Raw genomic sequence first — 16,908 nt, forward strand, 5'->3', positions numbered from 1 at the left:
GAACAGATACTGCACTTTGATCTTGACCAAAAAGGTAGGTGACATTGGAGATATCATACATTTGTTACGTCATAAAGAATCTTCCCAAAAATATACATATATACAGTACACAATATAGAATTGCCAAGACTGCTGCAAAGAATGCGGGATCCCTCTGCTGTGCTAGAAACTATTCACGCCTGAGAGTATCCTGTAACTTTACAAAATCACGATTCATATTATTGCCACATCTCGGCTGGTGCATTTACTCCCACTAGGTTCCAAAAAGAGTCTCAAATCTAATAAGTTCAGCATTATTGGCCAAACTCCAACGTCTGTCTCATCGCCGCAATGTTGCGCCCCTGCCTATATTTTACAAGTACTTCTTTAATGGAATGAGTTATAATGAACTCATAGCACTTGTGTCGTACTCGACGTGCAATACTCTCGCTTAACCCGACAGGCAGTAAAATCTCACTCCTTCACTTTTGAGGTTTCTAGATGCCGGAGAACCTTCTACTCTAATAAATAATAATATAATCATTATAAGAAACGCAATAATTCTCAATTATGAAATTTATTCCATGAAAAATTAAGAATAACATTTTTATTTTTAATTTCATAACTGGCTTCTCTTAGTTTGTTTGTTTGTTTGTTTGTTTGTTTTGTTTTGTTTTGTTTTTTTCGTTATGCCAGTTCTAGTGTTTTGCATAACATTATCTGATTTAAATGGTATGTTCAAGGTCTGTAACACCTGGACTGTGGTCATTCAAGAACCTTGTATTTTCTGAATCTGAGCGGTATTCTCCTTCTTGGTAGTCGATGACAGTTCTCCTATTTCGTCTTCTTGCACCAGGACGACGATAACTGAAGCGAGATATTCTCCCTTCTACAATTAAAAAGAAAAAAGTAATCTTCGTTAGGAAGTGTTTAAAACATAATGGGAAGCTACAGAATAAATAAAGATATTAAAATTGGGATAATTGGCAATTAGAGGGAAAGGTTAAGAGCAAGAGAGAGAGAGAGAGAGAGAGAGAGAGAGAGAGAGACACACACACAGAGACAGAGACAGAGAGGGAGAGAGAGACGAACACATAGCTATGGGATAATCTTTGTTGAAAGAATTAGGAATATGATATTAAGAAGATTGAGAGAAACGGTTCAAAATATGTACAAATAAAAATAATGGAGACTCCTATTAGAAGCAATATGAGACTGAGAAAGTCCAGGTAAATTAGGAGAGGCGGATAAAGACACGCTTAACGTTAATAATCTTATGAACTAATGAATATTCTTTGTTCTCCCGAACCAGGAAATATCCACGCATCTTGTTGGGGTAAAAAATATTAATGATTACCTCCTAAAACTTATGAATAAATAAACATTCTTACTGTTAATAATTATTCAAAAATATTTTTTAAAAAAATAATAAATAATAATCGATGCCGTTTTTGAATATTGAATAATTAAAAAATATATTTAGAAATCGAACAGGAATATTTTTTCTACGGAACGCCAATGACACAGTAAATCTGTTCGCACGTCACTGATAAAAATCGTAGCGTTACTCGTTGCTTTTGTCAGAACAAAATTATAATTTCTAAATCAAGTAACTGAAACAATTATGATTTAAGAGTTAATCAAATTTATTTGTGCACAGCATGTTTTACAATCTGTTTATATTAAATAAAAATGTGATTTCTGTTGCATACAAAAATTTTGTAATAAAAATAAGTTTCCCATAAAGTTAAATTAGTTAAGATTAAAAAAAAGGGGGGGGGAACAGCTTAGTTTTAGGAATTAAAAATTGATATTTCTTAGAATAAAGAGGAATTTAATGAAAAATAATTTAAAATTACTTTTTCCGGCTACAAATTGATATTGATTAAAGGAAATTCTGTCAGTTAACGGGTTCCATAACAAACCGAAATTTAATTGTTGTCTAGTTAAAATGGGACTTTTTTTCTGGATATAATAATCTATATGTCTTTTTCATAATATTTCAAGCCAAAGGTAAAACTTTTGCTGTTACATTTCACTTGAATAATGATTGAATAAAAACTTTTAAAAGATATAATATATATTTGTACTACATTTTATCCCTGTATTTTTTAAAATGTTTTATAAGACCTATTCTTCATATATCTGCGAGTGCGACTGCGACGCCATATTAACTTTTCGCTTTTTAAAAATGTTTTGGTCATTTTGTTACGTTCAAATCAAGTTTCGTGCGTTTTATTCGGTGTAAAATAAATGTTTGTATGCGATTTAAATCCTGATACTTCTTTTCAGTATAGAGTAAAAATTACGTTAAATTAATTTTATTTTACTATTTACTAGTTTTACTTGTATTTTTCATGGGTGTCGAAAATTAGTGTCATACCTACTCCATTGCCAAGTGCTTATCGCGACCAACAGCAATAGAGCGATGTATGTACCTGTTATCTTTTTGGGCTGTCGTGCAGTCGTGCACTCGTGCAGCTATCAAAGAAGCCGTGTGATATTCTCCAGTCGAACTTGTATATGGAGTATCTTTATCGTTGCGGGCTACGATGTTGACTCCGATAGATTTAATGGGGAGGATAACTGTTAGTCGACCGGAGGCATCCCCAAAACTGTTGCCTGACACATACGTGCAAAGAACTTTCTGATCTTCATTTTTTCAGTCCAACTTTTGACCGCTAAAATAAGCCCTCCATTGTTTTGTTTTAAAAGAGGTTTTGTTGTTTATTCCGTGCTGTTTCCGATTATCAATTTATTATTTTATATGAGTACAAACACGCATTCCCATAATATGTGTTTTGGGAATCGTCTGTTCTCGGCATAGTTATACAGCATGTTTATTGAGCATACAAAAAATATTAACTGTACTTACTGTATTTACAGTTTTGTCTTCGACCGAATCTACTGAAACATCTGGCTGTGCAAACACCGCAATATGATTCTCTAAAGAAAATAAAATAAATAACCGTCAAACGATTTCAATTCGAAGTGCAAAAGATACAGGGAAATACCAATCAAATTGAAGGCTGGCAGACAAAACAAAACAAAAAACAAAACAAACTCTATTTTGAATTGAAGGCTGCCAAAGCAATAAAAATGCAATTTCAAATTGAAGGTTGGCAGACAAAAAAAAAAAAAAAAAATGCCATTTCGAATTAAATTTTGATAGAAAAATGAAAATGCTATTTCGAATTGAAGACTGACAGAGTAACAATAATGATATTTCAAATTGAAGACTGGCAGAGCAATAATACTATTTTGAATTGAAGGCTGACAGAGCAACAAAAATGCTATTTTAAATTGAAGGCTGAAAAATCAACAACAAAAAAAGGTTTATTTCTCTTCCACTGCAAGAACTTAGATAACAAGGTTGGAAAGTGAGACTGAGATGTAAACACTCCTAAGAAGGGCACTCTGGCCTGCCTCGGCAACTCCGTCAGCATTTCTGGTAGGGCCGCCTCACGAAACCGTTCTCATAGAGAGAAGGTAAAGCCTGGGAGGGTGGATCTCCTATAATTGTACTGAACTAAACTCCCGCCACAAAATTAACATGGACAGGATCATTACAGAAATATTTAAATCTCTGTTGATTTGGGGGCCCAGGATTAAAAAATTTTAATTTAAGGCTGACCGACAAAAAAAAAAATTATATTTCAAATTGAGGGCTGACAAACCAACATTTTATTTCGATTTGAAGTATGATGAACCGTCCAAACTCGCGCCTGACATAGAAATGATCTTATTGAGATGGTTGGGTGCTTCATATTCTTTCAACTAAACATACCTTTTTCTCTAGTAAAGAAATCACGAAAAGTGAAACTAAATTTTCTATGATGCATAGTTTAAGAATTTTGTGTTAATATTTTCCTAAATCTGTTTTATATTTTGAGGGCTTTCCTCAAACCACTGTCATCATTGTTGAAAATAAATTAGTAGTATCCATACTCTAAAAACGCTGAACTATCACATCGGAATAGTTAAGAGTTAATCAAATTTCTTTGTGCGAGGCATGTTTTACAATTTCTTAATATTAAATAAAAATGTGACTTTTAGTCTTTTAAGTCAGTAAATATCTATCACGTGTAACTATGATTACATGTGATAGATAGTTATGCATGTATATAATTTGATAACAGACCGGTTTTTCACATTCTAATCGAACTCGAAAATCTTCGAAACTTATATCACCCCATATATATATATATATATATATATATATATATATATATATATATATATATATATATATATATATATATATATATCACACATCGACACAGTCCTGTTTCGTTGTATCACAACTCATCAGTGCCGCTAGACTAGCATCTCTCCCAAGCCAAGGATTAAACCTAGAACCGCCGTGTTGACAGTCGGCAGTATGTATGTATGACCACAATTTTAACTGTAAATTATAATTTACAAGAATATTTTGATTATATATATATATATATATATATATATATATATATATATATATATATATACACTCATGAGCAAAAAAAGTGGGGAAAACAAATTTTATACATTTTATTGCACTAAAAACTATATTGAACAATGCACAATTGAACAAGGAAACTTAAAGGAGACTAATAACACAGAACAAAGATGGAATCGCATTCCCTTTTGATTTCTTGAAAAGATCAATTCTTTTAGACATGCTCTCAACCAAAATGAAACACTCCGAAGAGGAGATGCTATTCCATTCGCTTTGCACAGCTTCCCACAGTTTGTCATTATTCGATAAAGTTCTTCCAGCCAATGCACGAGATATTATGGACCAAATATTCTCGATTGGGTTTAAATCGGGGCTTTGACCTGGCCAAAATATCACATTAATTGAATTATCAGAAAACCATTTTCTTGTGACTTTAGCAGTGTGTGCAGGGGCATTATCATGTTGAAAAATAATGTTCTGGGATATTCTCAGCTTCTGGATACTTGGAAACAATCCTGCTTCTAATATTCGAATGCATTCCTTTGCATTTATTGATTTCTCACATCTAATAAGTTCCCTAACTCCTGCTGCAGTAAACGTTCCCCATACCATTATCCCTGCATTCCCGAATTTAACTGTCGTTTTTATGCAACTTGACGAAAATCTTTCTCTAGTTCTTCGACTGCACCGTTCGGGAGAATCGGGAGCATCGTTAACAAAACAAAATCTTGATTAATCTAACCAGAAAACATTCCTGAACCAGTCTGCATCTTTCTTGCCATAACATGAGAAAAATCTCTTTCTATCATTGATGTTCTTTTTAGATAAAAATGTCTTCTTTGTACACCTTTTAGAAGAAAATCATTTCTTTCATTCATCTAGATATTGTATACCTAGAAAGAGAATTTTCAGCCCTTGTTGTAATTATTTGCTATGGTCAACATAAGTTTTATTTCAATCCTTCAAAATAGTTAATTTAAGCCTGTGGTCGTCCTTCAAAGTCAATGCTCTAGGGCGACCAGATCCAGATTTCCTTTTTACCAAGCGTTCGACTTTGAAACTTTCGACCAATTCGTTTCACTACAGAAAGAGATGTCTTTACATTTTCTTGTCTTAATCAAAAGCTGCTTGTAAATCATTTTCAACTGCCTTAACTCTGCAATTCGGTTTTTTATATCCTCGCCAAGATGCGGTCTTTCATGCTTTTAGGATGAATTTTTCCACATATATGCTATAATAATAATGATCTGCAAAATAGAAAATTTCAGTTAAAATTAAGAAAAATCCATGGAAAAATATTGAAAAATCGATTTCTTCCTTCTTTCACCCTTGGCCCATTTTTTTTTTTTTTTTTGCTCATGAGTATATATATATATATATATATATATATATATATATATATATATATATATATATATATATATATATATATATATATATATATATATATAATTATTTTACCTACCGACATTAACATTTCATTTTTTTCACAATCATCAGTGAAGAAAGTAATGATAGCAAGGGATTCCGATCCAATTACAAAATCACCTTTGACTCCCTTAGCTAGAAAGTTATTCCTTGGCTAGCATCAATTCACACGAGAATTAAGAGAAATTAAACCCTTATAAATGTCAAATGCAGTAAAGCGTGTAAGGAACTCAGAGAGTGTTTTCATGACCGGAAGTCCTGAACGTTGCATATCTCTAGTTGACTGACATTTTGTTTTACTTCCCAGTAACTTTGTAGCAGACGAAAATTGCAACAAGCACAGTAACAGGGGCGAATTCTCATGGCTGGAGATTTTGAATTCACTTTATTCCTGGCTTATCCAATCGGAAGCTAGCTCTGAGTCGTGTGACCGAGTGTATAAAACGTGAAACCGGCAACAGGCCCTCACTCTTTCTTCCCGGCTCTTGCTGACAGCAGATCTCGCCCGGGCCCATTTGATCCTGGGCTAGCGTAAGTACATACAAACAACATGGCTATCTTCAACACATGTATCTACTGAACTCTTGTCTCTTTCTTTCTCATTAAACCGGCTTGTCTAATCTAAGTCTCAACATTAGAAACTCCTCCTCCTCCAACGACTACTATAGATACGAGCATGCATGAACATTGTTCTCATGCAACAAGCCTAATATTAATCTACGTTTTCACACAAGAACATTTTTAGCTACTAACTCGTTTCTTTCTTTTATTCTTACTAACGAAGATAACCAATAAAAGTGCTTTAAAAAAATTTAAAGAATTTAGAAAAAATTCTTGCCTTCATTATTAACTAAAACTTTAATAATCTTAATATGGCATAATTAAAAAATATTATTAATTACAAACACTAGTGTTTCATACTAATATTCACTAGTATGCAGCACAATCACATTGACACACCGGTTCTCGCCAGATCACCGAAGTCAAGCAACGTTGAGCCTGGCCAGTGCCAGATGGATGACAATTTGGGAAGGCGAGGTGCTGTGTGTACCCCGAGGTAAAATACCAGGTTGCGAAACTGGAGCCGTCTATCCTTTTCTCAAGGGCAGATGAGGCTCCGTGGTAGGCACTCTCTCTAGTGATGGCGTCATGATAAAAAATATCCTTGAAAGCCCTGGTGAAGCATCAAGTATTCAGCTACTGACAAGATTTGAATTACACTACAAACTCGTGTAGTGAGTTTAATCTCGGCTACGGCCGCACTGAAGTGTTTCATGCTTTCGCAATTATCAGTGTAAGAATTGATAAAACAGGAAAATTTGTTGATGAAAAAATGAAATAAATTACAACATTTATTAGTTCAATATTTCAAACAAGATTTCTTAATTATCTATCTAGAATATTGAGTTTTCTATTATCCCGATAGGTTCTATAAAAAAAATAATAGCTATCTTTGTAATTTTATATATATATATATATATATATATATATATATATATATATATATATATATATATATATATATATATATATATGGTATTATCCACTGGAGAGCCATGTACTTAACAGCTGTCCTGTTTTTAAATCTCCGAAACAGCTACATGGTAAGCAGCTGATGATCCCCGTTATCTAATTACAAAATTTTAGTTAAGGTTTTCTCCTTTCATCCTTATGTAGTTAAATTCTGTTTTAAAATTGAAAACTTTTGCGAAATCGGCTTATGCAAGTGCTAAGTCTATTTCTATTTAACAACTTTAGCTAATGCTTTTTTTTTTCTCGTCATTATATAAATGAATTCTCTTTTGTCATTATAAACGTTTTAGAAGTCGGATTATGTAGGTGCTAAGTCTGAGATAGGTTAAAGTTAATTTTTTTTTCCTTCCGGGAATTTAAACTGCATTCTTTATTTTTATTTTTGCATTTTTTATTCAAAGCGTCTTTAGACTATATATATATATATATATATATATATATATATATATATATATATATATATATATATATATATATATATATATACAGAAAGAGAGAAAGAGAGAAAGACAGAGAGACAGAGACAGAGACAGAGGCAGAGACAGACAGACGAACAGACAGGCAGACAGACAGATGGACGGACGGATCAACAAACAGACAGACAGACTGAATATAAAACTATATTTATTGCAATTAACCCATACAGGAGCGTTTTCATATTTCATACATTCCTACTTAGTGAAATTGTCTTTCTTCAATGGCGAGCACTGGTGGTCATTAATGTTCTGAGACCGTTACTTGCGTTTACTGGCGGCCACTGGCTTTCTCTGTAAATATCAGTCATTGTCGGTCACTATCGATCATGGACAACCATGATCGATAGTGACCGACGGTGGCGTGGCTTAAAAAAGTGGATGTTGGTAACAGGCACTGATGGTCACTGGCGGACATTGATTGTCACTGGTAGTCAGTTCTGTTTCGAAGCAGTTACTTGTATTTATTCGTGGGCACTAGTCATCTTTAAACTGTCACTGTCGGTTTCTTATGTTAACTGTCAATCACTGGCGCTCATGATTAGTATAAGACTCTATTAGATTGCTCAAAAATGAAATTTTCTGTTTTCATTTGCGAGCGATTTCAGGCGCTACTTGCTTTTACTGGCGGGCACTGACTTCTTCTGCAACATTGTCAATTTTGACTAGTGTGTGCCTCCATTGGACTGATATGATATGAAAGTCCTTGTCTTCAATTGTCGAAACCTATCATCTAGTGGCGAGTACTACTGGGCACTGGCAGTTATGACGGTGATTGACGGTCAGTGCTATTTTAAGATGGTTAATTTAATTTCTTGACAGGAGCGGACATTAGTGGGTACTAGCGGGCCCTAACAGAGAAATCGCCTGTTTTCAATTGTCGGCCAGTGGTGGACTGGTGGGCACTGTTGACTTCTGTCGGTTATGAAAGTGATTGTCGGTAATCAGTGTTCGTTACTCTTTTAAGATGGTTAGCATTACTTCGTAGCACCGGCGGGCATCATTGGGTACTGACGGATATTAGCACTGGTGGTTATTACTGTTTTGAGGCGGTTATTTGCAAGTATTGACGTTTATTCGCGATGACTGCTGAGCATTAGCTGACTAATGTGGGAACATGCCAACCGGATGCTAACGTCTCCAGCATAAGAGACAAAATAAAAAAAATCGTCACTTGCACATGGCTCCACGCATCGCTTCCGTTTGGAAAAAGAAAAATAAGAAACCATAAAAGAATTATCAACCAATTGCAGAGCTCCGCGCCGAAAATAAAGGCCTAAAATATCACAGCCGCTGGGAGTCGGTTTACGACTATAAAATGAGGGGACCAGAAAGAAAAGAAAGGAGATTCGCCCAGCTTCGTCAGTGAACGCACGGACATTCTTCCACCCGACCTAAAGAAATGAAGAAGAAAAAGAAAAGAAAGAGGAGATTCGCCCAGCTGCGTCAGTGAACGCACGGACATTCTCCCACCCGACCTAAAGAGATGAAGAAGAAAAAGAAATAAGGCACCAGTGAACTGAAACCGACGACGCTCTCAAGTTATGGGCCAAGACGCCTTCAATTCTAACAATGCCTGTTTCACACAAACCAAAGAAAAAGAAGGAGAAAAACACAGGAGGCGAAGACGCCGCGCTGCTAGTCGTTGATAAAAGTAGTCGCCGCTTTCAAGTTAAAAGCCTGGACACATATCACCGAAGTAGCACGACCGGCCACCCACTTACCACCCCCGTCGTCTGAAAAGGTAAGTACGCTTTGTTTAATTATACAAACCTACAAAAGTTCATTCCTTATCAATGCATACACACGCTGGACTACCATTCTCAATTTTCCTACAACATTTATTTCTCTTCTCACGCGCGAACAAACAATAGTGACCCGAACTTAAGATGAAAACACATTTCCTTTTCTTGCTACAACACCAGTCCTGCAACGAACATTGGTTACATACGCGCGGACATGTTATAACTAAAACGTTCATTTCTTTCAACAGCAAATAAACGACGTTTACCTTATCCCTTAATTGAGTCTTTGTTTCCTTCAATTCCCATTCGTTTCATCATTCTTTTGTAACGGGATTGGGGTATTTATATATCCTAGTCCCCTATACTAAACAACTGTTAGTCACTGGCGTTGTCGCCCAAAGCCGATCATGACATACTTCGTTTTTACTCCACGATCCCCACGTGGCCACAATTGATATGAATGGCCGAGAAGCTCCCTGCTAAAAGCTTTTGAAATGGAAGCGTTTCATCAAATCTGTTGTTGACGTCGCTGGAAAATTGGTTGCTTTATTCTACCGCTCCAGAAAGGAATCCTACTTACCACGCAACCACTACCTGTATTAGAGCCAAATACGTTCTAAAATACATGAAGCTGCTCATAGCACTCTATCTTGTTTTGACAGAGTTCAAAACTGGGTTCGAAACCTAGTAAGTGAAGCCTTTCTCTCTTTCTCTCAGAAAAGACGTTTCGAGCATCTATTCTATCGTTATATTCACAGCAAGTGCTCATCTAAACTTCAATTTATGACCCCCCCCCGTCAAACATTTGCAAGAAAGCAATCTATCTACAAACACTATTAACAATTTACCCCCATTATCTATATGTGTCTAAATCTAAACGCAAATTCCATGAGCGAAGCTTCTTTCTTAGACCTGTGATCTTAGACCACCTGTGACCTGCTCCACCTGATTGAATATGGTCGTCTTTAAGTTTAATGGAAAATGTTCTTGTTGAACCTTCCCTTTAAATAATCAAATTCTATTGAATTTCCACCACTAAGTTGTTGTCTTAGTGATCACCGTACATTCATTAATCCTTATCCTTGAGTGGCTTACGCACCATGCTATTTTTTGTACTTACGCACCATGCTATTTTTTGTACTTACATACCATGCTATTTTTTGTACTTAAGTAACATGCTATTTTTTGTACTTACGTACTGTGGTTAGAAGCAAGAAAGAGAAGTCTTACCGTGGGTGCTCAGCGAGTGAGTACAGGCGAAGAAAAGGAAGAACAAACATGGCGGCCAGCATTTTTATTTCGTCCGTTCTCGCATAATCTCGTGTGTGCGTGAAGATGGAACCTATAAAACGATGTTCATTTCTGGGTGCTGGGAGATGATTCCCGGCCAGCCAAGAGAGAAGAGACAGAGGACTGTAGCGATAATCTTTCTTGAACATTCCGTTTGTGTATTTGAGGTGAACCCCCCCCCCATTTTACGTCAAGCTATTTCGGCCATGGCCAATGCAGGTTTAAGTATTATGATTAAGCCTTTTAATGGCGACGGTGATGTGGTGGCGTGGCTTAAAAAAGTGGACCTTGTAGCAAGGATTCAGAAGCTGGATGATGTGGCCGCAGTAATACCACTGTTTCTGGAAGGGGACGCACTGGCCCTCTATTTGGAGCTCAGCGAGCGGGAACAGGGTGATGCAGACGCCATCAAGGGTCGACTGATCGAAGCTTTCGCAGAGGGGCCTTTCGAGGCCTTTAATAAGTTGAAAGAGAAGAGGTGGACTGGTGAATCTGTGGATGTCTATGCGAATGAGATAAGGAGATTGGTTGAGTTGTCGGGCATCAGAGGACATGCCACAAGTCACATAGTCAAGATGACTTTTGTTACCGGGTTCCCGGAAGAAATATCGAAAAGGTTGCAGCAGGTACCGGGGGTGGAGACGCTGGATGTGAGTGAGCTGCTTAGAACTGCGAAAATTTTAGTGAGCACCCAGCCCACGGAGCCTGGAGGAACGACAGCAACGGTACAGCAGGATGTGGGCAGGAATCTGCCAAACCCGAGGATCGCATGCTTCGAATGCGGGGGAACACACATGAGAAGAGACTGCAGGAAGTTCTTGCAACGGACAGTGTGTTACAAATGCAATCGAAGAGGCCATTTAGCGGTAAAATGCACAAGTTCGGGAAACTGGCGAGGGGAGGCCGACGTGCCAGCGGCCGCCCCGATTCGAGAATAGAGCCGCACCCGCAGCAGATGCCCAAACAGAAGATTGCAGTGGAAGGACGGGAAATTATGGCCCTGATTGACACTGGCTGCACCACTACCATGGTGCACACTACCCTGGTCGGAAGATGGAAAAGGAAGGGTGAAGTAGTGGCATTCGATGGGTCGCGAGTGAAGTGTCGAGGGAAGAAGACCGTCACTATTGATATTGCTGAACGTCGGATGAGGGTCCATGCAATTGTCACTGATCGCCTGGTGCCTGGCGTTCAAGCCATCATTGGAATGGATGTTATATGCCGCCTTGGAGGTGTTACCATCACATGTGACAATGTGAGGTTCGGACTAGCTGAGTGCGCGGTGACAGAGAACGCCCCCAGAGGGATCAAAAAGGCTGGGGAGGAAAGAAAATTGTCGATCAAAGATCAGGACTTCCGAGCCGAATTCGACGGAGAGCGGTGGACGGTGGAGTGGGCATGGAAACATCAAGCGCCATCGCTGACAAACAGGGTGGCGTGCTACACAAATTCGCTTAGAGGAGGGACGAGAAAGGAGTTTGAGCAGGAAGTCGACCGATGGATTGAGGAAGGGATACTGATGCCTTGGACGGATGATGTGGAGTCGGGCATTTTGCCGTTGATGGCCGTTCTGCAAACAACTAAAGGGAAACTAAGACCGGTCCTGGATTTCCGAGAGCTGAACGGCCATGTTAAGTGCCATACGGGAGGCGACACCGTAGATGTTTGCAGTGAGACCATTAGGGAATGGAGGCAGATGAATGGCGCATCTACATTGGTAGATCTAAAATCTGCCTATTTGCAACTCCATGTTGCCAAGAAGCTCTGGAAATATCAGTTAGTCAAGTACAAAAGCAAAACCTACTGCCTTACACGAGTAGGGTTCGGGTTAAATTCGGCACCCAAGATTATGTCAACAATCCTCAGGAAGATTCTGGAGACAATGGGAAAGGGAGATGGGGTAGTGAGCTCATACATAGACGACATTCTGGTGAATGAGACTGTGGTAACTGCCAAGGAGGTGGTAGCTCATTTGAAGAAGTTCGGGTTGGTCGCCAAAGAGCCGGAAAAATTAGATGGAGGGGCTGCTTTGGGCCTAAAACTGAAACGAGGTGCGTCAGGCGGCCTAGAGTTTCGCAGGGGAAACGAAATCCCACAACTGAAGCAGGAGCTCAACAGACGTGAACTTTTTTCCATATGCGGAAAGTTGATCGGACATTACCCCATTGCTAGCTGGCTTAGACCAGCATGCAGCTACATAAAGAGACACGCCGAAGGACAAGGATGGAATGATAAGGTGGGAGAAAGAACGGTCGCCATGATGGAAGAGCTCCTGAAAGAAGCAGAACGGCAAGACCCAGTCCGCGGAACCTGGAACATACCGCGAACATTGGATGGAGTCATGTGGTGCGATGCGAGCAGCATTGCAACAGGGGTCGTTTTGGAAATTGGAGGAGTAGTTGCAGAAGATGCAGCCTGGTTGAGGAAAAAAGAATGACGTCAGCCACATCAATGTGGCGGAATTAGACGCGACAATAAAAGGAGTCAATCTGGCCTTGAAATGGGGACTACGTGACATCTGCATCAAAACAGACTCCGCCACGGTGTTTGCTTGGCTAAAGTCTCTCATTTCAAGCGAAAAAAGGATAAAAACGAGAGGAGCTGCTGAGATGTTAGTGAAGCGCAGGCTTGGGGTGCTGGCTGAGCTGATGCAAGAGTTTTGTTTGAAGCTTCGCGTAGACATGGTGGCTTCTGAAAAGAACCGAGCAGATGCGCTCACGAGAGTGAAGAAGAGTTGGCTGTTGCCAAAGAAAGATGTTGTTGCTGCATCGAATCTAGATGATGTTGGTGTGCGAGAACTGCACAATTTGCACCATATGGGGGTAGAGAGGACTTGGTACTTAGTGAAAAAAGTCGACCCAAGGATCACCAAGGAGCAGGTGAGGCAAGTGGTCAGGACATGCGACAGATGTCAGTCGATTAATCCTGCTCCAAGCACGCATGAAGCTGGCCAATTGGAGGTGAGTGGGACCTGGGACAGACTGGCATGCGATGTCACCCATTACAGGGGTGGACTTTACCTTACCATGATTGACTGTGGGCCCGGGCGATTTGCCCTATGGAAGAAGCTACGTGGAGGAACAGGCAATGAAATAGCGGCAATCTTTGATGAGGTGTTTTTGGAGCGAGGCCCCGTGAAAGAGTTGTTAACCGACAACGGGACTGCGTTCAAGTCAGTAGCAGTGACAGAAGTACTGAAGAAATGGAAGATCCAACAATTTTTCAGAGCTGCCTACAGACCCAGTGGCAACAGGATCGTGGAGAGAAACCACCGCACCATAAAGGCAGTTGCGGAAAGAGGAGGCACCTCACCTGAGCAAGCCGTCTTCTGGTATAACATGTCGCCTAAACTGGGACAAGTACCAGAGACGGTCCCGCAACTGTCAATGTTTGCATATTCCTAGAGGCATCCCAGGGTGGAGCCGGCAAGCCGAGAAGTAGAGGCCACAGGGACAATTAAACTCGGGGACGAGGTATGGGTGAAGCCACCGGGGGCGCGCTGCACCACACAATGGAGTAGGGGTCGCGTGACTGGGAGGAACACTAGTAACAACATTGTGGTGGGAGGAGTCCCGAGGCACATTCTTGACGTCAGACAAGTTGAGGGCGAAGCAGTGGAGGGGAGTGTGCAGCCACAGGAAGAGGACGAGACACCTCAGAGGCCAAGTAGAGAGAGGCGACCGCCACAGTGGATGAGAGACTATGAAATGTGATCTTGAGATCAGGGAGGCATGTGGTTAGAAGCAAGAAAGAGAAGTCTTACCGTGGGTGCTCAGCGAGTGAGTACAGGCGAAGAAAAGGAAGAACAAACATGGCGGCCAGCATTTTTATTTCGTCCGTTCTCGCATAATCTCGTGTGTGCGTGAAGATGGAACCTATAAAACGATGTTCATTTCTGGGTGCTGGGAGATGATTCCCGGCCAGCCAAGAGAGAAGAGACAGAGGACTGTAGCGATAATCTTTCTTGAACATTCCGTTTGTGTATTTGAGGTGAGCCCCCATTTTAGGTCACGTACCATGCTATTTTTTCTGCTTACGTACCGTGCTATTTTTTGTACTTAAGTAACATGCTATTTTTTTGTACTTACGTAACATGCTATTTTTTTTGTACTTACGTAACATGCTATTTTTTGTGCTTACGTACCATGCTATTTTTTTTGTACTTACGTAACATGCTATTTTTTGTGCTTACGTACCATGCTATTTTTTTTGTACTTACCCTAACCCTGCTACTTTTTTAGCTGCGATGTTCAATTAAAATGTAACAGTATACTGTTTGTGCATAAAAATGTTTGGTAAAAGTACAGAATAATTACTAAATGTTGTAATCTGTCTACGTCTAGTGACGAGTCTGTGTACTCGGTGAAATTTACACCATCAATTAAGACACCAAAAGTTACCGCCCTTGTCAATAATTCCCCAGTAATTTTTGTGGTAGACACGGGTGCTAGTGTCAATATAATTGCTGGACACATATATGATGGTTTAAAACACAAACCACGTATAAACAAAACAACGACCCGGATATTTGCGTACAGATCTAAACATGCCATACCCATACCCATCCGAGGATTTATTAATGCGAGCATAAAATTTCGTAATAAATCCTGTAAGGCTAAGATATTTGTGGTCGGCAGCGACAATCCTTTAGTTGAACTGCAGAACCTCTTGCGCGGTCATTCTGCTGACGCACTGGGAATGATAACGTTTAACTTCACGTGCCATGTGACGGTTCCAATTCAAGATGAGTTCCCCACACTGTTTGATGGAAAGATGGGAAAAATTTCAGGAGTTACCATTAATCTCCACATTGACTCATCGGTCTTCCCCATAACTCAGCAACACCGCAGGATACCGTTCCATGTGAGAAAAGACGTGGAGACGGAGCTCAAACGTCTCAGAGAAATGGATTTGATTGAAGACGTCACTGGACCTACCCCTTAGGTTAGCCCAGTTGTGGTAGTTCCCAAGAAAAAATGGTAGCGTACGAATTTGCGTCGACGTGAGAAAGGCAAATGAAGCCATACAATGGATAAAACATCCAATACCAACCGTAGATGACCTAATAGCAGACTTAAATGGGTGTACAGTTTTCAGCAAACTAGACCTCTCCAATGCTGATCATCAACTAGAACTGGAAAAGTCCAGCAGATATATAACGACATTTGCCACACATGCAGGTTTATTTCGTTACAAGCGTCTAAGTTTTGGCGTGAATGCAGCCTCTGAACTATTTCAAAAAGCTATATCAGACCTCCTCAGAGACATCCCAGGACTGAAAAACCTATCAGACGACATAATAATTTATGCACGTGAACAGCCATCACATGACGTCAGCTTGAGGAACACCCTGAAACGTTTACAAGAAGTAGGATCCAAGCTGAACAAAGAAAAATGCCTTTTTTCTGTACGGAAACTGACAGACCCAAGGCACATGAGCCGCGAAGCCACACACTCCTCACCACTACCAGTTGCACCATGGACTGAAATCTCAGTCGATTTTGTAGGTCCGTTCCTATCAGGTGACTATGTGTTAGTCATAATCGACGATTACAGCCGATTCCCTGAAGTGGAGGTAATACCCTCAATATCTGTATGTACAGTCATTCCCCGTCTAAACATAATCTTTGCTAGACAAGGATATCCGACCGTTCTAAAATCCGATACCGGTCCGCCATTTCAAGGATAAGACTTTAGAGACTTAGTGACACAAGCAGGTTTCAAACATAGACGCATTACACCTCTATGGCCTGAGGCAAATGGTGAAGTAGAGCGTTTATGCGCACCCTAAAAAAATACGTTCTTGCAGCCACGGTGGAAGGCCACAACTGGAAGACCCAGTTACCACATTTCCTAAGGCAATATAGAGCCACCCCTCATATCACCACAAAAATATCTCTATTTGAAGCTTGTACGGGCCGAAAAATGAACATCGGCATACCAAATGGTATAGAAAGCTCAGTAACAGGACCGATGCATGAAAAAATAAAAGAAAATGACTCCAAAAGAAAGGAGAAGATGA

The 16,908-nt window shown here is 39.6% G+C and overlaps 1 protein-coding gene across 1 annotated transcript in view; it reads right to left on the reverse strand.

Moving 5' to 3' along the window:
- Positions 1-540: 540 nt before the first annotated feature.
- The window catches only part of LOC145242356 (uncharacterized), a 40,567-nt gene continuing 24,199 nt past the window's right edge, over positions 541-16,908 (reverse strand). Inside the window, exons 4-5 of the mRNA XM_080105362.1 lie at positions 2,855-2,925; positions 541-868 (exon numbers count right to left, since the gene is read on the reverse strand). Coding sequence (XP_079961488.1) covers positions 705-868; positions 2,855-2,925 — 235 coding nt within the window. The 3' untranslated portion in view covers positions 541-704. The remainder of the gene's footprint in view (positions 869-2,854; positions 2,926-16,908) is intronic.

Source organism: Euprymna scolopes, chromosome 21, assembly GCF_053919585.1.
Source record: "Euprymna scolopes isolate OS-2025 chromosome 21, ASM5391958v1, whole genome shotgun sequence".
Taxonomy (NCBI): Eukaryota; Metazoa; Mollusca; class Cephalopoda; order Sepiida; family Sepiolidae; genus Euprymna; species Euprymna scolopes.